This window comes from Cydia pomonella, chromosome 2 (assembly GCF_033807575.1).
Source record: "Cydia pomonella isolate Wapato2018A chromosome 2, ilCydPomo1, whole genome shotgun sequence".
NCBI classification, from domain to species: domain Eukaryota; kingdom Metazoa; phylum Arthropoda; class Insecta; order Lepidoptera; family Tortricidae; genus Cydia; species Cydia pomonella.
Genome location: NC_084704.1, coordinates 32,704,106 through 32,729,540, shown reverse-complemented (window position 1 = coordinate 32,729,540; position 25,435 = coordinate 32,704,106). Strand labels below are relative to the sequence as shown.

Sequence of the window (25,435 nt, the reverse complement as noted above, 5' to 3'; positions counted from 1 at the left end):
TAAATTACACTGATAAAAAAAAACATTTAAAACAATGTAAATTGCATTAACGTTAAATGCTTTAAACAGTTTCATACGAGCTTATCGAATGAAACAGTAAAATTTACTGTTCCGAAAAGACAGAAAATTTTACTGTTTTGAGTAGTTACTTAGAAATGTTCAAGCAGTTAACGTTAATGTTGTGATTTTACTGTTTTTCAAACATGTGTTGATATTGTAAAAAGCAGTTAATCTTAATGAAAATTACTTTAATGTGTTCTCGATAGATCATATGTTTTTCATTGTAGTAATACCTGTAATTTGAAACTACTGGATCCGAACCCGGCTTCGTAGGCAGGGTCACAACGACTAGGCTATGAAGGCATTGTGCATATTGCAATTAACATAAAATTCACCACATATAAAATCAGTGTTTAAATCAAATAAGGCCGCCTGTTGTTTACGTCTATCTTCATGTATTATATGTGTTTCCATGTACATTTGTTCTGAGGTTGTGCAATAAAGAGGATTTGTATTGTATTGTATTGTTTCTAAATTAACCACAGCCGTTTTTACAATATCGACCCGATTCGAACTTTAAGATACGTCAAACATTTGATAAAGATACGATATAGATTAAATGTGTCAGTGTCAAAAAAGGGGCTTCCCTCAAACAAAAACGTCACTTTTGATGAATCTATATCCTATCTTTAGGAAAATTTTTACGTATCTTAAAGTTTGAATCGGGTCATATAATATAATAAAGTATAACTACACGAAACGAGCCTACATCGCCTTGCGCGTACAGTACAACAATGCCTTTAGAGTGCTGATGGGGCTGCCTAGCAGGTGCTCTGCATCGGGTATGTTTGTGGCAGCTCGCACGGATAGTTTTCAGAGTATATTACGGAAAAATATAGTCTCATTACTAAGTCGTGTGAAATGTAGTCCCAACAGCATTCTAAAGGAAATTGCTAATAGGTTCGATTGTCCGATATTAAAGCACTGGACCGAGCAAATTAAAAGTATTGTGTAGGTATATATATTATAAATTAGCTCATCGTGTTTAAATTCTATTTATAAGTAAATACTAACACTAGGTTAAGATATTTTCTTGTTGTACTAACACTCTATGGATACATTGTTTGTCCGAAATAAAGAATTTTTTTTAAATTTATTTTATAAATGCGAAACAATGCTGAGCAACTCCACAAGTTCCTGTGAATTCTACGAAACACTAGACCATCTCTGCGAACTAAATAAGTCCGGCTTATTGCCCCTCCAATCTGACTTTGTATTGATTGAGACCGCTTAAGCTCTGCTCCATTCAATACGGGCCAGGTTCTCATAAAAAAATGAATTGAACGGAAATGAAATAAAGCTAACCGGTTTTCTTCCAAGAGCTCGGTGTGTTCGCGCCGCCCGCCGCTGCGAGCTTGAATATTTTATTTTTGTCTCTTAGTCGCCGGGTGGGTTCCTATTTATTACTGAATTATTTATCACATTAAAAATAAACTAGCTAGTAAACTATTTAAATGTAGTTTTTATACACTATAGTGTATGTACTAGCTTTTGCCCTCGAAATCGTCTGTGTGGAATTCTGTCCTGTTTATCGCAGTACTTGCATGAAAAACATCGTTTAAATAAAGACCTTATTAAACGAGAACAAGATAAAGAATTCCATGAGTTTTCCAACGTGATTACGGTAGTAGATTTTTAACCAATCTACTTTTTATTGATTCTCATTACAAACCTCCACCCCCCTTTCACCCCGAAAGGGATGAAATCTCATCTTAACTAACCTCATCTCGCTCGACTCGGCTCAGCTTTCTGTATAGGAAAATGATTTTTCTTTCATTTTTATTTTCGTAATTTTTTCAATATTACCCGACCTTGTTTTATATATACGTAAGTAATAAAATTTAGATTTCACTGTTTACGATCATATCACAGGTTGCTTTTATAACTGCGAAAAAATGCGAATAGGAATGTAGTCATTCGAAACTTAAATATTGAGGTCAACCAAGCCAAAATTACGCAAAAAAGGTAATTTAAGTACTTAGTACTTTTCATAAATTATAGCTGAATTGCTGTCGATGACTACATGGTAGCCCATTCTACACATAAAATTAGGCCAAACGTTGAATATACGTCCTGTATTTACTTCGCCTGCATGTAAAAAAGTCGTTATTTACGTAATTTAATCTTGCAAGTCGATTCTCATCCACTTCGGTGCCCGGAATGATGTAAAATATGGTATAAGGAAAAATAAACGCCTGCCTTTTGTGAACAACCGTTATGGAATTTGGGCCAAAATCCAAATATGAAACTTGAACTCATGTTCGTATACAAATTCTTTACTTCATGTAAATATTATTCCTGTGAATATGTTAATTACTACAAAAGTTACTTTAGGGGTGGTATTCTGTAACATTAATAACTGAAGATTAGAATATTTAGCAAATATCAAAATGTTATGTTATGTGGCAAACCATTTGATAGGTATTTAATTGATTTATTTCATAACTGTTTTTTTTTTTAAAATAGATAACATGGAATATTTGATAAATGTAGTCTCCACTCTAACATTAAAAAAGCGTGTGCCTTGAAATAACGCCTAACTGAATACTTTACAAGCTTCGATCAGGTAGTGATTTATTATTTAGGTGTATTTCCGGTTCACTACGTATGTAATCACAAAAGATATGAGCATATAAAATATACAACCACTAACTCTCAAAGGGAAGCACAAGAACTTGGTTTCAAAGCTTGCAGTAAACAAGAGGAAGGTAAAGATGCCATAACTGCTGTTAGTTACCCCCCCCCCCCCTCCCCCTCCCTCCTCTAAGTGTTACCCCTGCCCCCTAAGGAGACCGCCATGTTTACACAAACATGTCTACTTGCACTAAATAAATAGAAAATAGCCACGTTTCTCGCTAGCTTCAATTATGCTAACAAATCTAGATCAAAGACAATGGAAGTAGGCTTTCTATGAGGGGAAAATGTGTTTCGCCGTCTTGCCAATATCACACATTCGCACTCGTTCCATAGATCTTCAAAGAGAGAGCTTGGGAATATTATTTAATAATAATATAAACTATAAATAGCTCTATAAAAGTTTAGATACTTACTTTTGTTGGTACCTTCCTTTCCTCTCCTCCTCCCTCCTTTGCAAATATAACAAAACAACCCTTATAACTTGGTCATGTCCGTCTGTCCATCCGTCGGAAAATTAACATTATGTCTCGAAAACTATTATGCCGGAGTAGATATTTTTTGTGTCAATTACATTCAAATTCATTGGCTTATAGAGCTAAAATACCAATTTATTTATTTAAGTTTAATGGTGCCATTTACTGGGATAGTAGTCAGCGCTTGAATGTTGTCCTTCTTTCAATTTCATCTTCTTATAGTTAAGTTAATTCAGGTCCATTGCAACAAAATTAATAACTATAATCTATAACGTTTTCGGCACTGTATTGTCAATATTATATGTAATATTTTCTAATGTCACTCTTCTGTATGACTGTTTGTACCAAAATAAAGAGATAAAAAGTTAAATGTATCTTTTACAGCTGTTGGAATTCCTTGTATAAATAAATAAATCTTTATTTTTGCCTATACTTAGCCCCTTATTAGTAGACACATGACAAGATAGTTTTGTGGTTGTTTTTATTACTGAATCATATTCATCTTCTTCTCCGTTAAACCAACCTGGCAAATATGGTTGCCTTTTTGTTTTAAATTTTATTTATGTAATGTTTTTGTTTGTTTGTTGTTAATACTATTCAAATTATGAACGTTACTTATGAACGTTATGATACCTACTTGAAATAAGTAAATGAATTCTATTTAAAATTTAAATGTAATCATTCCTCTTGAATGGTGGCCGCTTCTCCTTTTGCTGCCCCTAGGGAACCTCTCAGTTATTTGATTGCTTCTCATCTCCACTAGCCAGGTGACCAGATTATTTCAATTTTGAACTTTTTATTATTATATCTTGTATTTTGGTTTTGGTTCTTATTTCTTATCCTGTCAGCTTTCCGCAAAATACAAATACAGAAGTTATAAGAATCACATTTTTTTTATTATTAACTCGTACCTAAGTAATGTTTGTTAGAAAGGAATATTTGAGTAAATGGTGTCATTAAAAATTATGTATAATAATACATGGAGCTCTACTGGGCGTAATTTATGAGCAGATCTGTAATTTACCGTAAAAGCCCAATTTGATAATAACACAAGTTAACTATTGTAGTCAATTCGAATCGAACAACTCTTTGTGTACTCAACGGCATTTGTACAAACATAAAACACCCCCTAAAAGTAAGTTTAAATAATATATGTTTTTTTTTTCTAACAGAAGCCTTACACGTCATGCTCGTCTTTCAATTGTATTTGACCAGGCACTAGAAATTACTTAAAATCAATTCACATAATTTTATTATTATACTACAGATTTTTATGTGGAAATAACCTACAAAATAAATGTGCCAATATAATTCCTTTTTTTAATTATTTACAGACCCGAATACGTAAAAGCAAAATACGAAAAATAATCAAAATAAATATACAGACATTTTAATTATGTAGAAAAGTACTATTAAGTACGTCTGGGCAGAAATAGATTCTGAGAAATTAAGAAATATAATACCTATATTATGTAATTATTATCGAAAATTAGCATTAACTTAGGATCCTTGACATAATATAATTATATGTACCTATATAAACATAACTGTTGAATGAATACAAAATATATACCTACAATTTGTGAATGTTTCCCCCGGATTGATTGACCTAGAAAAGTTTTGATAAAATCGTGCCACCTACCTCCAATCTCCATGTACGACGTATATTTCATTGGATCTGTAAATTTTACTGAATTTGCATAAGTCAGTTTATTATTAAATAAACCTAACCTGTCTTAATCATTTTAAAACAAAAATTAAGACATGGGTTTCCATCGAGAGAAAATATACAATATCTACCGTGGGAATAAAAGTACGACGTGACAAGAATATTTAAAAAGTGGTTAACAAATAGGAGAGCCTCGAGATTTAATTAAGATAACTTTGACTTAACTTGAAAATTAAATTAAATAAATTATAAATAAACAAAAATGAGAGCCTATTAAGTAATTGTAGTTAACTGTTTAAGTGTTCAACAATCCAAACCGTATATTGTATTTATAAACTGTTGAAGGTGCGTAATAAAACAAAAAATAGTTTGACAGTCGCCCTGTTTATTATTTCCAGTTAGTATTTTTATTCTTTTCAACAAAAAATACACATATAATTATTATCGTACATCGAACAACATTCATCGTGTAATAACATTATTTTTACATTTATCTTGACAGGAGTTCAACATCTTTGGATAATAATAATAATATCTGTGTGTTACTTACACATATATTATACTGTTTTATGCGACTTCATCGGGCTTCGACTCAACAACGAAGAAATTTAATATTTAAACGTTATTTAATTATTTGGCGATCATAGTCAATACCATTCCATATCACGTTAATAATATATTACACTTAGATTCATCCTTCAACTAATCAGTCGCGGATCCTACATCGGGACCCAAAGTAACTTTCCAAATACTTATCTATCTATATAAATAAGTTATATCATACAAAAAATATTACACTAAGGCCTATTTAGGTACAGTTAATACATACCATTCTTAATTTACGTATGAATTTACAATTCTGTCGTCTCTTCACTTATACCGTAGATATGTAACATTGCAATATTTATAAAATCTATACATCAGTGGCACAGCCATCCTGAAAGCTCTCCTCTGACGAGGGCCGCGTGATGGTGAGCACCCTCTTGAGGACCGGCGGCAGCACGGGCGGCGCGCGCTGCCAGACGCGCAGCGTGCGCGCGCCCGCCGCGCCCGTGCCCGCCACCGGCAGCCCGTAGTCCGCCGGGTACGGCGCGTCGCCCGCTGCCGCCGGCGCCGTCGTCGTCGCCGTTGCCGCGTGCGAACGCGGGAACGTCCGACTCATATACCCCAGCTCCTCCTGGGACCCGTTCACGCTGCAGTTCTCGATTATAGGCGTCCGGTCGTTGTAGTACGCCGGAATCGCTGAGCTCACCGCCCGAGCTAGATTGCTGGCTTGCGCCATTTTCATTTGATCCCAAAGACCAGACGGGTATAAGGAGTCGGAACCTTCGCGTGCGTACTCGCCACTCCCCGGTCGAGTGGCACTGTCCGGCCTCGTGCCGTTGATAAGATCGGGATCGATACCGGCTGAAGCTGTCGGTGAGACCACTACCGGCCCGCCGGCGGTCACGAGACTCCCTCTGCCTTCGTAGTGATTAGTGGTGTAAGGTATATCGCTCACTCTAGGAGGTTTCAGCACCGGGTTACATTTGGGGTCATTGTAATTCATAGTTTCTTGCCTATTAACTAACACCGCACCGTGCGGCCTGTCGGCCACGGCCGGATGCACTTCATTACCCGACACCACTCTGTCCAGTGTGTTAGGCGTTTTGCTTTCGCACGCGGGTGGTGGACGAAATCGTACAAATGTAATTAATAATCCTAATGAAATTATAACAATAAGTATGAATAATGCAGCGCCAAGACTCGCAATTTGAGCGCTTCCCAGGGTTGTTTGTAAACTGCTCTGACTGATATGCAGTGTAAAATTGGCTTCCGCATTTCCACCGTTATTAGTAGCGACGCAGTAGAACTCGATAGGCTCGGAGACTTGTATATTAGTTAATACTAACATAGATTTCTTTTTCGCGTCACCTTCCTCGAAGATGTATGTTTTTTGGTGAGAGTTAAAATGACTTCCGTTTTGGAGTAAGCGGCCATTCCAATACCAGTTAATGTTAGCGCTCGGCACAGCTTCCGTCTTGCATGTTATAGTGGCGTTTCCTCCGGCGTCCGCCATGACATGTCGACTGACAGGCAATATTTCCGGCTTGCAGGCGAACTCTTCGATGGCTAGCTCCGAAAAGGGCCGATTTGCGAGCCTGGTCGGCGCGGAGCAACTCGGCGTTGAGAGGAGCTTCCGCTTGCCTAGCCAAAGCTTAAGCTCGCGGAGCCGACAGTCGCACGTCCAATGGTTATCTGACAGATCTATTGCTCTTAATTTTTCCAGTCTTTCTAAGGAAGTGAGTGGTAACTCTCTCAATTTGTTCATGTTTAGTTTTAACGACTCCAAAGATCTTAGATTTCTAAATGAATCGGGAGCTATTTCTCTTATATCACACTTTGACAAATCGAGCTTCACGACACTTCCCAAATTACTTAATGACTCAGAATGAACTTTTAAGATTGGGTTTTGAGCTATCGTAAGATCTCTAAGGAACGGGGCGTCCCTGAAGCTATTAGAAGGTATTTGAGTGAGTAGATTATGAGAAAGATCTAATTCAACTAAGTTAGTTAGGCCTTTGAAAGCTCGGTCGTGTATTTGGCCGATACTGCAGCTGCGGAGGTAGATCCGCTGCAGGTTGACGAGGCCGGTGCGTGCGAACGCGTCCTGCGGCAGGATCTGCAGGTTATTACCCGACAGGTCCAGCACCTGCGTCGCCGGGTCCACGGGCTGCGGCACCGTGATGAGCGCGCGGTCCACACACTCAACCGTCTGTTTGCCACCCTTCCACTTGCACTCGCACACCGCGGGACACGACCCGGCGGGCGCGATGCCGGCTAATACAGTTTTCCACATCACTACATTCACTGTCACTATAAACCACCTCATTTTCATATTTATCCAATTTACCGCTAATTGTCACTTTCACTGCATTTCCTCCAATCAAAGTTCCGCGATATCGTGTGCACAATATCCTCTCGAGTCAGTCGAACCGAACGTACTTCATCACTGGGTTCGTATATCGTATCACGTCACTACTCGAAAAAGTTGGCGAGGGAAACATGACGGCACGGCACGCATCCGCGGCGGCTGTAAATCAACTGAGGGAGAGAGGGATCGTCTGTGTAAAAAGAACGCAACGCATGCGCCGCAGCGCCCCCGCGCCCCGCGCTGCGGCTTCGCGGCCCAGAGCGTCGAGTAGCTCCGCAACAGCAGTGTTGAAAGAATTCCAAAAGTGTAATTTTCTACCTGAGAGTGGCCGCGGCCGAGCGGTCCCCTGCGCCAGCCCGTCACGTTCATTCACAAATACCTGAGCGGTGGTGGGGCGGTGCATTCAGTGCCCCTCGCCGCCGCCGCGCCGCCAAACCGCTTCAATTGTTATAGAATTCTAAACTATTTGTTGAGATCACGTCGGGACAGGCCAGGTAGACGACTAATTATAAATAGCCACGCCGGGGACCGTCGCAGGTATCCCAAACAATATAACAGGATGTGGCGTTTAAGCGCATTTTCATTCATAAAAATGAATGGATATTCGTAATAGTCGGAATCACGTTTTGCGTAAAAAAATAAACCGCTCTACTTCGTAAAAGCACGTAGCTTGTTTAAACAAGTAACTTATGAATAGGACACCCGTACCGTGCTTATGTTATCAATGGCCAGAAACATAGCATATGGGTAGATTTGACGGTCGACGATATGTAGAGCGGTTATTAGTGGACTACTGAGACGCTTGGTTAACCACAGGCTCGGGCACGGCCGCCTGGAATCCGTGATAGTACCTAGTACCATGGCCCGATGCTCTCAGCCCTGAATAGTGGCCAATCAAGTGTCATTGATAACAAGATTACGCCTCCTTGCTTCTACGCTGTTGAACTCAGTTATATAATATAGGTAGAGCGCTTCCACTAGGGAAATATACATTAAATTGGTTTATTTATATCAACATTCGTTACTTACGTGAACCAGTGTAGTGTAAATTGTTATTAGGAAACGACCGTCCGATTCCTAATAATAACGGGGTTGTTGACACGTGTTGAACTTTATAATTATATCTCGTTAAATAGATAGAAAACTTTAAAATAGAAACTTAAATAAATATGGGAATAATAACAAAAAATACCTCCAAGTATCAAAAAAAGGAAAAAATAATGGCACCTACAATGGTATTCGATACCTTACATTTTATTTATAAAAATGTATAACAATTACATATATGCATAAACGCAATATTTCACATACAAAATCGCAATTTCCTTGTGTTGCATATATCGAAACGGCTTCTAAGCAATAGTGATGTTACATCGTGACGTGACGATGATGTACCTATTACTATTTTGTTTGAAGCGTTTCGTCAGTAAAGTCCGATTGTCAGACTTTGACTATCATTTGTGACTTTTGTACGAGTATTGCTTTAAGGCAATGGGTCCCATGTAGACATTTAGATCCTCAAAACAAACCTGATTACTATCAAGCGGGCCGTATGCTTGTTTGCCACCGACGTGGTATGAAAAAACCTGATCGATTGATACCATTAATGAAAAAAATGTCAACTAGCCCATTAACAGGTGTTAGGAAACAAATACAATACTAGGCATCGAAATGTACATAAAAATACACCGTATTGTATTTCCGTACTTATGTGTTGTATATAAGCTCTCCCCAGGCCAATAGGTGATTATCATGCGTCGGATTTTCATACATTTAGGCCTTTGAATAATTGACAATATAAAACCTACCTAGCTACCTACCTACATACCGAGTAAAAATACCTACCTACCTAGCTAGTAAAAATGATATTTTAAATATATCAAAAGTAATATGATACCTAGGTATACCTACTACCTACTTAACTAATTACTTAATTAGGCAATTTATGCATGTGATAGCAAAAAATTCGTTACTTAAATATTTGCATATTCTCGAGGCCAAACACAGTTCTGTCTGCACCTGTTATCTAACTGCTTACGTACCTTTACTGATAGGTATGGCGTCGGAAAATGTATAAAATTTCGAAATTTCCACATGGAATAAATCGGCAATTTCTCATATTTTTGTAAAGGAATCCAAATTTTCTATTTCCAAAATGAAAGTTTCCCTTGGTTCCTGTGAATTTTTCCTGGAATTTTCTAGATCTCTGGCATCTTTTTGCAAACTTCTAGTAACTTGCACATTTGTTTTGGTCATACACATTTTATAGTATGGTTAACTCGTTCGCATCTTTCTTGTAGACATAGCAAAGTTAGGGAAATCTAAAGCTAATTTTTACGCTGCATTCTTACGGACGGGATACTAATTTTTTTAGCAAGTACTGCAGGAAATAAGAAAAACGGGATACATAAATATTATGTATGTATATGTAGCAGCGAAGTGACCTTTTTCTAAAATGTGTTTGATCCGTATTCACCATGCATCGTCTGATTAATGTGTGCTTTGGAAGTTGGGACTTTCTTTCATTTATCCATGCACATTATTTTTTCAAAACTCGAATTGAATTTGTACTTGTGTACGCAGGGACATAATTACTATACGTATGCAGGCTATAAATAATTATTATACATATGCACTCAATATCTGAAATTGTTGTATATTTGAAATTTGATTTGCGATAATATCTTGTATATTATGTTGCTGTCCACTTCGCTTTTTTTGTCCAAAATATTAGTATTGCATATCTTTCTCCATATACACAACTAAATAAGATTCAGAGCCATATTTTGCGCAAATAAGCCGAAATGAATTACCGGTAAGAAACAACGCGTAATTCCCCTCTGACAATATGCAAACAACTTTGTTTTCGCGGCTCAAACCGCGATTTTAATTCCGCGCTCAACCCCGATAATGCTGAACCCTGTCAGGAACAAAGGGCTTCATAATGAGTAAATAATTAGCAAACGGTAGCAGCCGGCGGGCGGCTGCGTCGGCAGCCGCCAGGCACGCGGCCCGCACGCTCGCGACGTTTTTTGGCGCCGTCATCTGCCAACACACCTGGCTTAGCTATAACACACAGTTGCCCCAGCTTAGAGCTTGAAACTAGTATAATTTGACCTCAGTACATACTATCTATATCTACAAATTTATTAGCACACCTCAGCAAAATATACAAATAATATAGATAAGATAGAGACAGACAACAAGCGGTCCTCTTGCAAGAGCGATCTCTTCTCAGAAATCAGTAGGTGCTATTTGTTTAGATTAGGAAATTTCATTTATTATACTCAGAATCATGATTCTGATCCTGATCTGACACCAGTTGAGGCACGCGTCTTCGTAAATGACACGATCTATAATTGAACAGAAATCCTTAGAGACTTATTTTCTACCCACAATGGAACGGTTACGGCATATAGTATCTCTATTACCTTTATTGTTTTTTTTTAAATGAATGCGATTGATTCATTACCGATCTTTATCTCTCTAACACAGATGACTTGTTATAATTGAATTGGACGTTTTAAAGATCTAAAGAGCTTGAGAATGAAAAGAAAATCCCAAATAAAAAAGTGGGTGGGCTCACGGTTTCTTTCGAAAGCCCTTTATCTAATATCACACTTTACTGGTTGAGTGGGGCGATAAACGTTGTGAATCACCCAGGGCCCGTGCATGCACGACTGCCGCCCATATGTTCCCCGCTAATAAGGTTTCCAAGGCTTTCTAATACAGTAAAACATTTCACTTTCGCGGTAAACGATAGAAAGCCTCGCACGGAAGAAAGAACACTAAAATTTGGACGGATGCTTCACGGTCATTAAATACAAACAGAATTGTTTGATGTCCGTTCGTGCGTCTAGTACGAACGTGACATGTGTGCGAGTCGTCCAAGCCGTGTTGGTCTGATGTTCGCGTTAAATTCTTCCAAGCGCATCGTCTCACAATAAAGTACATGCCTTTATAGTATACCTATGTTTTTTTATACCAACAGCGCTGCGATTTGATAATTTAATGACTGGCTGCAGTATTAACATGACAACTGATTGCTTACTTACCTACTTTCCTTACGTCGCTGTATCAGCGCTTACCCGCCAGTATCAGAAATGAAACCTCTGACGACATGTTTGATCGCAGATTTAAATAAAATAACTGTTATTTTAGTATCGATATCGCCGTATTCAGTTAAAGAGTATAGTGAACAAAACAAATATTACTATTTTATTTATAGCATTTACATTAAAAATAATTTCTATTGAATTACATATTATATACAGCATATTGACATTTTAGATTTTAGCTAAGTAAATTTAGGGCATCTTAATTATTTTTATTTTTATTGCTTATCTTTCCCATCACAGAACATTGGTGTTCCAGACCTTTGGGAGGCATGCGCGGAGCCGAAACCAACACATAGAGGCCCGTTAGACACTAATGAAATGTAAGGGATAAGTACACCGAACGGATGCTGTCCTTGTCCGTGTACCCGCCAGGGTGTAAGGACTATTGAAAGTTGATGGAATCTAAAATGAACTAGGTTATTGGGTGAAAGCAATGGACTAAGTCTCAGTACTCGGAAGATAGGCCCCCACAAAATGATTGCTTATTATTTTTATTTTCTGTATAAGTACACTTGACGGACTTTTTTCTGGATTTGTGCTTTTTTAAGTAAAAACATTTAATTTTCAACTATAACTAACTTTATCTAATCTAATCCACTAATACAATATCGTGAACTGCTAGCAGCGCAGCGTCAAGTCGAAAAACGGAAATCGTTTATCAGCCACTCGGACCTTGTTTACTCAATAAATGCACCATCCATTATAAATGAAGACGAAACATCTTAAGCACACATTCAACATTCTTAGAATCTCAAAACTGGCTCGATTGTTATGACAACATCAGATGAGCGCACGCAAACGTACGGAAGAAGGCCGGCCCGATATTTGTCAGTGGTATTGTAATGTAATCACCCTTTGTATTCGGAATTTTAATTTCTAAATATTATTACAGTTGAAAAGCTTTGTTTTAAGAACTCCGATATTGTATTAGGGATCGCTTGTTAAAGTTTATTGTTGTACAATTTGCTCAACAATTGAGCGTCGGTCTCTATATTTTTGTTGAATAGGCAACAATTCTAAAATAGGATTATATAATAAATAGGCTTTAGAAACAAAGTTTTTCGTACAGCTGCTGTCTCAGGTGAGAGGTTTCTATTTAGCGAGTGTATTAGGTATGTTTAATGAAATACGCGTATTTTCATTATTGCGTGACGTGTATTAGGTATCTAAACAAAGTAAGTCTCTGAAGTAATTAAACAACGAGGCATAAGTTACAAGCACCTGTGTGCCTAAAATAATTAAATGAAAATAACTTTTGTGTTAAAATATACAATGTGTGTCATTTCTAAGTATTTTCAAATTTCAAGTGTAATACCTCTGAAAAGTTGCCTAATTAAGTATGATTACAATCTGTATATTTAAAACATGCTGTACCGAAGATGTCGCTCAACGGTCTCGAAGTTTTTAAAGAAACTTCATAATTACCTATATTTTCGAAAGTGTGTTTTGCTTAATCTGATATTTTCATATGTTCAAAATAAATCCAAAATCATTATATTTTAACCCGATAATTAATTTAAGCCTATGAAACGGCTGACGACTAACAATAAAATTATTTTTCTGTGCTTTATTTACATTTCTATGTATAAAGTCATTATTCGTTGACAAATAAAACTTATCAATGACTTAAAAATTAAGTATTTGTATGGAGTTAACTATGTATTTTGTACCTCGTTAGATCATGCTAAATTATATAAAACCGCGGGTACTTTTTTAAACATATTTTGTTATTTTAGACCTAAACCTAACTTTTTGTAACTTTAAAAAAATAAGTTTTTTTTTCTTCATACAAAAGTGTCACATTCTAAATGAATCTCTGTGAAAGTCATGCAATCTGTAATCGACGTAGTGGCACCGTTTTTGGCCGATATATTTAATGCTTGTGTTAGAGAATGTGTATTTCCCGATCTGATGAAGTACAGTAAGGTCATTCCTCTATTTAAAGCGTACAGCACACTTCTACACAAGCTGAAGCACTACGGTCTGTCAACGGAAGCTCTAAGCCTTGTTAAGTCTTACTTAAACCAAAGAACCCAGAAAGTGGTTGTAAATGGAACGGAGTCTACTGGAATGACTGTAAAGCTCGGAGTTCCACAGGGTTCAATTTTGGGTCCTTTTCTCTTCCTTGTATATATAAATGATCTGCCGAACCTTGTAAAACATAAATGTGAGATAGTCTTATTTGCTGATGACACCTCACTAATTTTCAAAGTTGACAGGAAACTGAGCGATTATAGCCAAGTCAATGAAACTTTGGAAAAGGTACTAGAATGGTTCACAGCAAATAACTTACTTCTTAATGCGAAAAAGACGAAATGTGTCAAATTTTCGCAATCAGATCTATTTATAACATGGCTTCTCGTGACTCACTGAGAGAACGATTCAAGGAAATAGATATTCTCACAGTAGCTTCACAATACATACTAGATGTGATAATGTATACGCATAAGAATATAAAGTCCTTTAAGAAACTGTCTGCTATCCATAGTTATAATACCAAGTTTATATCCAAGTTTCGTCTACAGAAAGTTAAAAAATCGATCATGGGAAACTGTGTAACATTTTATAACAAAGTACTCTTAGAGGCATGGAACCTGCCCTATACTTCATTCAAGCAATACGTCAAAAATGCACTTCTCAAAAAGGGATACTATAAAATAGATGACTACTTGGGAGACACGGAATCATGGCCAAGTATCCAGTCTCAAAAGCTGTAATAGTTTTGCGTGCAGTGTCCCGGAGAGGCATATGGCGCTGTTGTTTCTAGCTGTTCAACCTTATGTATTAATGTTTGTTATGTTTTAGTTATTTTGATGATGACATTGACATATTAAATACATAGTAGTTATGTATTCTGTAGAACTAGTTTTAAGATTGTTAGCTTAACAGTCTCTTGACGTGAAATATGTATTTCATACAATTTTTTATTTTTTTTATTCTTTGACATTTGGAGAACCTTTACACCTCCAAATCTTATTATTGTGTATTATTATTTTTCTCAGACCGTGGGGACCTTATACATATCCAAACTTAATGTATTAACCGTGGAGACTATACTTCTCTGTCATATTGTATAATATACTTGACTTGGTACATACTAGTTATGTACAGAATGTAGCATTAGTTTATGAGACTGCTAGTTTAACAGTCCAGACGCGGTTTATTTATTTAGTATAAATTTTATTTTGACACTTGGAGAGACTTTACACCTCCAAATTTTATTAGTATTAGTACTCTGACATTGGGGACCTTTTACATCTCCAGATTTAATGTTTTTTTAACCATAGAGACTATACATCTCTATTGTATTGTATTAATTATTTATTTTAAGATTATTATAATGTAATGTTTACCCAGGTATTGGCTGTTGTATTTATAAATGTTGTTATGTATTTTTCATGTCACTATATGATGTTACTATAAATGTTGTATTGACTTGTAAAAGAGCCCTTGAGGCCTACTTGCAGAATAAATTTTTGAATTTTGAACTTTAAATTTTGAAATTTGGAATTATAAATAAAATAAATAAATATTATAGGACATTATTACACAAATTGACTAAGTCCCACTGTAAGCTCAATAAGGCTTGTGTTGAGGGTACTTAGACAACGATATATATAATATATAAATATTTATAAATACATAGAAAACATCCATGACTCAGGAACATGCTGATGACTGCTGAACTTAAGATAATATGCAACACTTTGACATTTAAAAATAAATTGAATGCTTTTTTGACAGAGAAGAGAAGTGTGTACACGGTAGAGGAATTTTTTAATGTAGGTAACTAATAGGTATGAATTGACTTTTTTTTTCACATTTATTTATTGTATTTCCGGTTATTTTAATTATTCCACTAGGCACTTATACATATTTTATTCAAGGTTTTTGACATGTTGTATAATATTAATGATTGTTGTAAATATTTTTTTCTGTTTATTTTTAAGTTTTTTTTTGTAATGTTAAGTAATGTGTATATTGATTATTGATTGATTGTATAATTATGTTTCATACACACTTAATGGTGTTACTGAATAAATAACTGAACTGAACTGAACAAATATCCATGGTCATCACACAAATACATGCCCTTACCAGGATTTGAACCCGGGACCATTAGCTTCGTAGGCAGGGTCACTACCCACTAGGCCAAACCGGTCGTCAAATAATATAATCGGAATTATATAATTTCAATGTGTGTGTCAAAGTATCGCACGCGTTTGCAGTTCCACCCCACCACGCATATTCACTCGCAAGATTTAAATTTTTAAAAAGATGCCCTGAATATATCAGCTGTAACCGATATAGAAAAACCACAATAATTGTGTAAGGTCAGTCAGGGCAATTGCAACTATGGGGCAAATGCAACTACTCTAAAAATGTTAATAACAAAGCTTCCTTGAGAGACATCCGACCGGTCTGACCTAGTGTGTAGTGACAGTGACCCTGCCTATGAAGCCGATGGTCCCGGGTTCAATTCCCGGTAAGAGTATTGATTTATTCCTGAGTAATGCGTGTTTTCTATGTGTATAAGTGTGTATATATATACGTATGTATATCGTCGCCTAGTACCCAAAGTACAAGCTTTGCTTAGGTTTAAAAGAAAATATATATTAAAACAGGCCACTCGTGTATTTTAAGTCGAAAAACGCTCGACATGTTTCACTCCGCACCGAGGAGCTTCATTGAAAGCTCGCGTTGGCGGACTGACGCAGAAAATACATAAAAAATACGTTAATAAACGTGAGTGACCGTTACGTAAATGTATACGTTAATATACGTTTTAATATATTGAACACTAAAAATACAAGAAGTCTAGAGCCACTTGTATTCATGGCAGCATGGCACCCATGGTATAAGTGGCTCTAGCTCTAGACTACCGTAAATTTACAGCAGGTAAGTAATTGCATTTGTCCCATAGTTGCAATTATCCCAGCTAACAGCAACTTATAACGAGTTACGGGTGCGCAGAGAGCTATGCCTGGCAACATACATTTTTAAACTGCTCAGAGGAAAACTGCACAACAGTCAGGTATTGAGGTATGTGAGCGTGTACGTGCCCGACGGGTATGTGTGGCGCCGGCGTCGGCCGCGATTGCTGGCCGAGCCGCGCGGGCGCACAAATCTGCTGGGTCTGGCGCCGCTGACGCGCGCTGTGCGGACCCTCAACGTAATAGCGGAGAATATTGACATATTCTCATGTTCTCTGAATGAATTCACAAAGTCAGCATTGTATATATTATGTTATAGATTTAATGATATATTTTAAATTGTATTTTTATATATAAGTAGTTACACTATTGTCTTAGGTTTAGTACCTGTAAAAATAGTTGTAAGTGTGGGAAATAAAAATAAAATAAAATAAAAACATTAATTAGTTGCGCGAGAATGCAGTATACAATAATTGAATGAATACTCCAATCGGCTGTTACGGCTGTTGATGGACGGTCTTATGCAATAAATGAGACTTCGGTGTCATCTTTACCCGAGCGAAAACCAGATTACATTTTTGACGCGTACCCAACTACTTTTACAAGTAGGTATAGGTACTGGGTGGGTTTGATGTTTGATGTATCTATCGATACCGCCAGAACGTGTAGACATCCTTAAAGACTTACATTGAAATAATAATTTAAATAAAATATTATCCTTTTTTAAGTATATGCTTTACCAGCTGATATGTTTGAAGTCGGTGCCAAGCCAAATTTTGAAGTATAAGTACCATGATTTTGGCGTGATGCGATATATAAGTATGTACAATACGTTGGATTGCCTTACACGACAGCAATGAACATAGTACATACTACATACTCATATACTCGAAAAATTGGGACGGGTACCACTGTGACTGGGTACCATAGAGGCCCAGGGCGGTAGCCACGTAAGCTGAGCCGCCGGTTCGAATCCGGCCTCAGTCACTGGAGGGCTTAGTCACTTTTTTTAGCATATTACATTTATTTCAGTTAATAATCAGCCAGCTAAAATGTATTGTACTTCATATGCACATTTGAGAATAAGGCCCGTGAGCATTGGTGTGGGATAATTCACACGATTTCGAATTGTGCAAGTGTGACTACATGAGCTAACGGTGACTCGCCTCTCTTACACAATTCATGTTTCGTGGATTAATGCGTCATACACGACATAGTGAGTAATTGTTGTGCAAATATATATTAAATATATATTAAATTTAAAATTAATTTAATATTAATTTGTAATAAGTTAAATATATATTAAGTATTAACGCATGTTGTGTTTACCTATTATTGGATAGACACTTACTCATGTATTTTTGGGTTTTTATCTGTATTTTTTGTAGTGTTGTATCTGTTGGTAAACCTTAAATAAATAAAATAAAATAAAATAAAAATAAATTTCAAATTACATCTACAATTTAACCTCTATAAAGATCTTGCTTATTGATGACTTAGTCATCGGCTTGGAAATATGACCATATCAACATTCCTTATCCGAACTACCAAGGAGTGGAATGCCCTGCCCGAGTCTGTGTTTCCGCATGAGTACAATCTGAATCTCTTCAAGGCTAGAGTAAATAGGTATCTCATAGGTAAGCATGCTCCACCGTAGACCGCATCATCACTTACCATCAGGTGTGATCGTGGTCAAACGCCTGCCTATCCTCCATAAAAAAAACAGTCAATACAAAATTCTAAACAACAAAACCACCGCTTAATAACTGCTGTAAAAAAAAAAACACATCCAATTCGGTCCACGAGTTTAAGTGTGAAACTTGTAATATCGGAAAACAATTTAATGAGTATAAACATTTTATTTACAATAACAATATACATCATGGATATATACAGAGGTATTACTATAACTAGCTTAAATCCAAAATAGAGCTTTGAGGCATTGTAAAAAGGAGGCAAGGATGCTGGCGACATTCCCTCGTTGCATCGCAAATATCGCAGTGCTCACACATGCGTTGTGCGGGGAAGCTGCCACCTCTTCGGCCACCAGTTACGTCAACCAAACGCTTCGCAATTTCTGAAAAGATCATGAATTGGATTATATTTAGCAATAAAATATTACAGTGAAAATAGATACCTTTCTGATATTTTAATTAGGGTGTTAATCGAAATGAAAACAAAACAATTAAACAAATGAGAACCTCTCACACGATTCCTCATTAGGCCAACCATAATTGCTCCCGAAACATTCGAACTAAACTAGTTTATCCATTATTCAAGAGTATGTATAACTGTCCGAATTGAAACTTTAGGTATTCGCATCGCTGGCCGCCGGAACTACTAATAACAGTTATAATTAGGGTGTCCGTTTAATTGAAGATTATTACCGAACCGTCTACGTTCGTTAAAGAGTCTGGGAAAAACACTAGAGCAAGTGCCTCGTTTGGACACTTCAAATTAAGTGCCTAATAAATAAGCGACCTTGAAGACTGTTATGGACTAAAAATATCATATATCAAACGAAAATTGCAAGATGATGGCCATAACAGGAGATAAATTGTCATGGCTCTCGGGCGTTCATGGCTTTGCTGCGGCTGGCATATCGTGTCGATAAAGGGGTTATTATATTTTTCAAGACACTTTCTACTACACAGAAAAAAAAAAATTGTTTCAAGATCTTTTCAAATTTTGATATAAGCAAAGTCGAAATTGTCTTCGTCCAAGAAATAAAATGTGTTGTACTGTATGTCTTTGGGCTAAGAACTATTTGATATACAAATCCTAATGAAATTAATTAATGTAAAAAGTCATTTTTGATCAATTATATATTTAGGCCAAGTAATAAAATTCTCGTCTCAAGACTTTCAATCTTGAATTTAATTTTCTCAAACAGTTAGTGAGATAATCGTAGTCCAAGCTATATATATTATTAATCTTAGATGAAAATACGTATATCAGTTGAGAAATGTAGTCTTGTTTTTTTTTTCTGTGAAGACCGGAGAAAAGTTGTTATATGTTGTTTCCCTGTCCCTCTTAACAGAAAGTGTCCTGCGTAAAATATTGATGTACCGTGGATTGGGGTTACTTTGATCAATTTCAAAATTAATATGTATTTGTCTCCCCGGATATGGAATCTAAAAAAAATGGCAGTATCGGTTTTTGCTCCTCGATCGATTTCCCTAATAATATATTTTTAATTTTTAATGTATCTCCTGAAATAAAATATAAAAGTGGTGATCAACTTTAAACTGAATTTGGGGTTACTTTGATACTCCCGTTTTTTTCGACGGAATCCGATAGTAACCCCTATAGAGAGTCAAACTTCAAAACATAAAAAAATCTGTTCGCAGGTTTAGGATTTATAAGGATTTTTCTGCATTTGGGGTTACTTTAACAAAAAAAAAACAAGGATAATTTAATAAAAATCTAGTTTATTTCACAACAGTCTCATATTTTAGTTATTTATGTTTAGAAGCATAACTGAACTCTTTAGCTATCAAACTTACAATACCATACAATACCAACAATACCATGATATTCGGATGTATGGCGTATCGACAGCCTGCCTTCGACCACTTCTGTCACAATCACAACCCGATTTAAAACTTTTTCAGAGTAGTTCCGATATGCTCGGGAATCTAATCGTTTTTTATATGTTAGAGGCATTATTCTAAAACAATACGACAAAAACCTGTTAAGATACCATTAATTATCTAGATAATCTAAAAAAACTATAATTTGCGGGGTGTCATTGATCCGTGATCAAAGTAAATCCTTATAGGCGATCAATACAAATGGCCGTCATTCATGATTATGATTTGCATCATGAGATTCATGAGTCTATGTCATAGGCCGATACATGCCTGATTCAATGAATAACATCAAATTTATGTATTTACTATATAGAACATTGTACATTAGAAGTTATATAGGCTATTAAAAGTACAGAAAACTAATACTTAAATTTTTTTTTTCATAAATCGACGTGGTTTATCCCTCGGACACAAATCACAAACTGCCAGTGACTTTCAATCTTGCCAATCGTAAAAAAAATATCTAAAGGATGCGTTCAGAAAGCGTAATATTCGAGTTTGAACCTGAGGTAAAGTTTTTATCAAAGTAAACCCAGGAATCAAAGTAACCCCAATCCACGGTACTTAATGTTAAATAAACTATAAAGATGGTTGCGGCCAGTCCATATCCATCTATATGTGGCGTCTATGAATAAATTACTATAATTAATTGGTTCCGAGCTTTGGCGGACATTAATAGCTTACCTGCTTATGGCAGCAGTAATTCATGAATTGTTAATAGTAAAAATAATGTGTCTGCGTAATCCTAACTAAACTTTAGCAGCTTCCCGTTTACTTTGGACGATCGCTTTCCTAAAAATCTCGTGTCTACGACACTTAATAGCATTAGGTAGCTTAGCGAGCTCCTTCAGACGCGATTAAGAAAACGTTAAGATAAGAAGAAGCACTAAGAAAACTGGTTGCTAGTACCTACCTAATTCTTGTAATGCATGATCAGACATCGGATTCTAGGGGGCAAAATGTAATGACAGATAGGGAGCCGCTACCTATAGTTAGTTCTGCTGGGAATTTTCCGTAAATCGACAACCATTGTGCCTATTTTGCGTGAAAAACAAGGTAACGCTACACTAACCACTGCAACTCCTCCACGAAACCTAGCAATGTTTTCTGGTTGCTAACTGCCCCCTTTTTCGGAGTTCCTATACCGATAAACTCAATTATTGATGCTTTTCCGATAATACATAAGTACCTGGGCGACCGAGCTTTGCTCGGTTATAACTATTTATTGTAATATGGTGGTGTATAGGTGATAATCTTAACTACATTTTTTTACTAAATTAAACTTGTCTAAAACAATAAAAATTAAAAAATTATATATAAACTTGAACATATAAAAAAAAAAACAAAAGTTAGTCATCGGGCGAGAGTCGAACCCGTAACACTCGTTTAGCAGTCCGAGTCTTAACCCGCTGGACCAGACGGACAGTGGCCGGCAACACGAAATTAGCGACCATATTCTGCGTCGTAAGAAAAACGCATGAAAACTCGAAAACACGCGTTTTCCCAAACATAAGACTAATCTAGATAGATTGTATACCCCCAAAAAGCCCTATATACCAAATTTCAGCGAAATCGTTAGAGCCGTTTCCGAGATCACAGAAATATATATATATATATACAAGAATTGCTCGTTTAAAGGTATAAGATATATACTAGCAATCGCTCCAAATTTTGATTGCGTAGGTATATTACAATATTATTTTGGAGACGACGACAAACTTTACCTATAATAGTTATGAACGTCTCATGTGTCGTTATTGATTTATGACGCCACTATAACTGTAAGTAGTGACGTGACGTCGTCGCAATAGACGTCACTACGATAACGAATCAAAGCGACGCCGAACACTGATATTGACATCAAACATAACTTTAGATGTATTATGGCTATGTTATTGAATCTACTTTTCAATATCACAGTAAGCTTATTGCGGATAATGTAGCGAGGCCATTTCAGGGCGTATTTAAGATCTGGGAGCAACCGGCGCGATAACGGCGTAATGGCATAGGTCGCTTGGTAAATTAAAAAGCACGGACTAACTTCGCTCGCCTCGCCGCCTGCCCCGCCCCATGGCTATTTGAGGTTACTCCCAATACTTACTAACAGGGCACGGAACCGGTATTCAAATACCTGTTATTATCTTTCCAAAACGTATATTATTTCGTTCTTTTATAAACCGGTTATTTAATTGCACGAGTACTGATATATTTTAATCTCCTACCGGTAAGAAGAGAACGAACATTTTTGGTTCGCGGAGAACTATATTATAATACCGGTTACTCTCGGCTCTCGGATAGTCTCTGGGTCTCGGTTAAACTTGTTTTCATGCGTAAAATATACAGCAATACTTATTGGTTTTGTCATGCTCTGATATTTTTAATTTAACCGTTTAATTTTATTCCACAAATAGCGAAGGTCAACGAATTTGGCATAAACTCGTATATCAACACAGTTCTTTAACCGGTAACCGGAAACGGAAACGAATTCCTTTTTATTCCTGGGTGAATAAACAAAAACGATTGGAAAATCAAAAGTTTCCGAAACCTGCTTTTTTTTTATACTATATCGGTGGCAAACAAGTATACGGTCCGCCTGATGGTAAGCAGTCTCCGTAGCCTATGGGCGCCTGCAACTCCAGAGGAGTTACATGCGCGTTGCCGACCCTAAACCCGCCCCCCCCCCCCCTCGTTGAGCTCTACCAAGCTGTTACTACGGACAAGTACTGCTGGTACGTGGTAACTAACTATCGGTAATGAAATAGTAATTACCGATAATGAATTGGTCCCTAACTTATATGAAAAGTTTACGGACAAGGAACTGCAAAAGTGCATAACTTTATGAATGAATTTCATTCGTGTTTATTTTTTTGCTTAATTTCAGCTGTTTATCTTTACTTTGCGTACCATAGCAGTATGTACATAATATAATTTGTTATAATTTAAAACGGAAGTAGGTATGCTTGTATTTTCAGATTAATTGCGATAAAAGGTAAAAATCCGTACGATGGCCATATCGACCGTCACAACTTTCGCACAGCGCGCCATATCTATTGTTCCCTTCTAACTTCCTGGCGTTACGCCCCCTTTAAATCCCTGCATACAAAACCTTATAATAATGTTTCTGTGCTTTCAAAATTAAAGTATTTGCAGAAAATGCAGAAGTTTAAAATAAATGTTCTTCAAAAACTGGAAAAAAACCGGTAACTCAACTCTGTGGCAACTATCGGGAACAACCCATAGACCGCGAGCCAGGAACAATTTCTATGACCAATCGCCTCCCGGCTGTAAACTCGTGTAGTGGTTAACGGCTAGGTATGATGAGCCCTCGTGGACGTCAGTTGCCGCTCCGTTGGTGGATTGAGGAATGGCAGCCACCAAAACACGTAAAACAAAAAAAAATTGTTATCGCCTCCCGTTTGATACTTTGTCAAATGATAGTTTAGATCCTGTTGTTAATTTAAAAAATCGTCAGCCGGTTATACCGTGGTGGTAAAAAAATCAGCTGGTCGCATGAACATGTAAAAAATAAGCGCTATACCTTATAGTGTAGCAAAAACAAATCGTGAAACGTTGCATGTAGCATTTCATCAGGCGTAATAGCCTAAAAAGCCATCAACGGATTACGCAATTTACACATTACGCATACTTTGCCGCACATAAAGTGGTAGGCGCATATTTTTTACATGTTCATTTTACAGCTGACGGTCATTCCACCGCGATAGAACCGGCTGACGGTTTTTTTAAGTTTAAAACGGCATCTAAACTATCATCTGACAAAGTATCAGCCGGGAGGCGATGACTGACGAAATATGCTCCTGGCCCGCGGTCTACCACAATTTGCATTCTCCTACATGGGATGGGAAACTTTTTTTTTCAATTCTGAATTAAGCTAGTCTAGTGTCGTTCCCTTGTGCGCCCACCCCAGATATAATTGGCGGGTTCAAAGCGCTTTCCGCTTTGACGGGTTTAACAAGACGAGTGCGATGAACCTTTTAAAGTTCAATGTGTCTTCTTATCACCGAATTATACATAACTGGGTACATATGATTAATATAATTTCCGGTTATATATAAATATGAAGATAAGCATTAGGTACCTATATATACAGATACTGGTCAATATTAAACGAAGTTTTATCAGTATTTAAAAAAAATACAGCATTTTCGACTAAATCCAAAACAAAAGTTGTCCAATGTATATATAATAAAATCACGATTTGTGGTTATTGTGGCTTAAAACCGGCACCGTCGTAGTTTTGGGATGTACTTACCAAAATTTTGTTTAAAAATGGTTTATAACTTTAGGGAATTTATAAATAATGTAATTAATATTGGCACATTGGGGCCGACCAAAACCACGAATTTTAAGACGAAAGTGGACGACCGCCCCGAATCCGTCTTCCCATACAAACGTAGTCCCCATTTTCCTCACACTGGCACAATTTGATCTATATCCTTTCGTTTGATTTTTTTGAATTGTTAATTATTGCAAAACTTAGGAGCATTTTAAAGTTTATATGTAATTTGTTTTGTTCGTATAGTCGTTCGATTTGAAGCTGGCTCGACGCGGCTTATCTTTTGTCTATTGTTAACTAAAACCGCGCGTGCCACTACCTTCAAAAAAGGGTCGTATAATTCTAATTGGCACCTGAGCGCGGGCTAGTCCAACGCTCAAAAAACCAGTGTAGGTGTGCTCTCCGATAACGCGCCTTTGTTACGCATATCGAGGACACATTTTAGACTGGTTCGGTAACGTTCGACTCGCCGGCACTCAGTAACCGTGTAGGGACCACATAAGAAATCGCAAATTATTTTTCCATTTGTTCATTTTGAATCTTATTTCAATTACCATAGGAGTTGTAATTAGGGATTGCAAATCCGAATCTATTTCACCAAATCCGGATTTTCGGATAATTTTTACGCAGAAATCCGAACTTCGGATAAAATCCGGATTTAGGGAATTTTTTCTTGGTACTAGGAATAAATTGAAATATCATATATTTATATCATATCTTATGATCATTAACACGTTATATTC

General features: G+C 36.7%; 1 protein-coding gene across 1 annotated transcript; it reads right to left on the bottom strand.

Moving 5' to 3' along the window:
* Positions 1-5,204: 5,204 nt before the first annotated feature.
* On the bottom strand, positions 5,205-8,143 carry LOC133515398 (leucine-rich repeat-containing protein 24-like). Its single transcript, XM_061847936.1, has one exon. The coding sequence runs from the start codon at positions 7,715-7,717 to the stop codon at positions 5,753-5,755; it is 1,965 nt and encodes a 654-aa protein (XP_061703920.1). The 5' UTR covers positions 7,718-8,143; the 3' UTR covers positions 5,205-5,752.
* Between the last annotated feature and the right edge of the window lie 17,292 nt (positions 8,144-25,435).

Excerpts from the sequence above, each read along its gene's own strand:
- LOC133515398 (XM_061847936.1), bottom strand. The coding sequence starts at position 7,717 with ATGAAAATGAGGTGGTTTATAGTGACAGTGAATGTAGTGATGTGGAAA.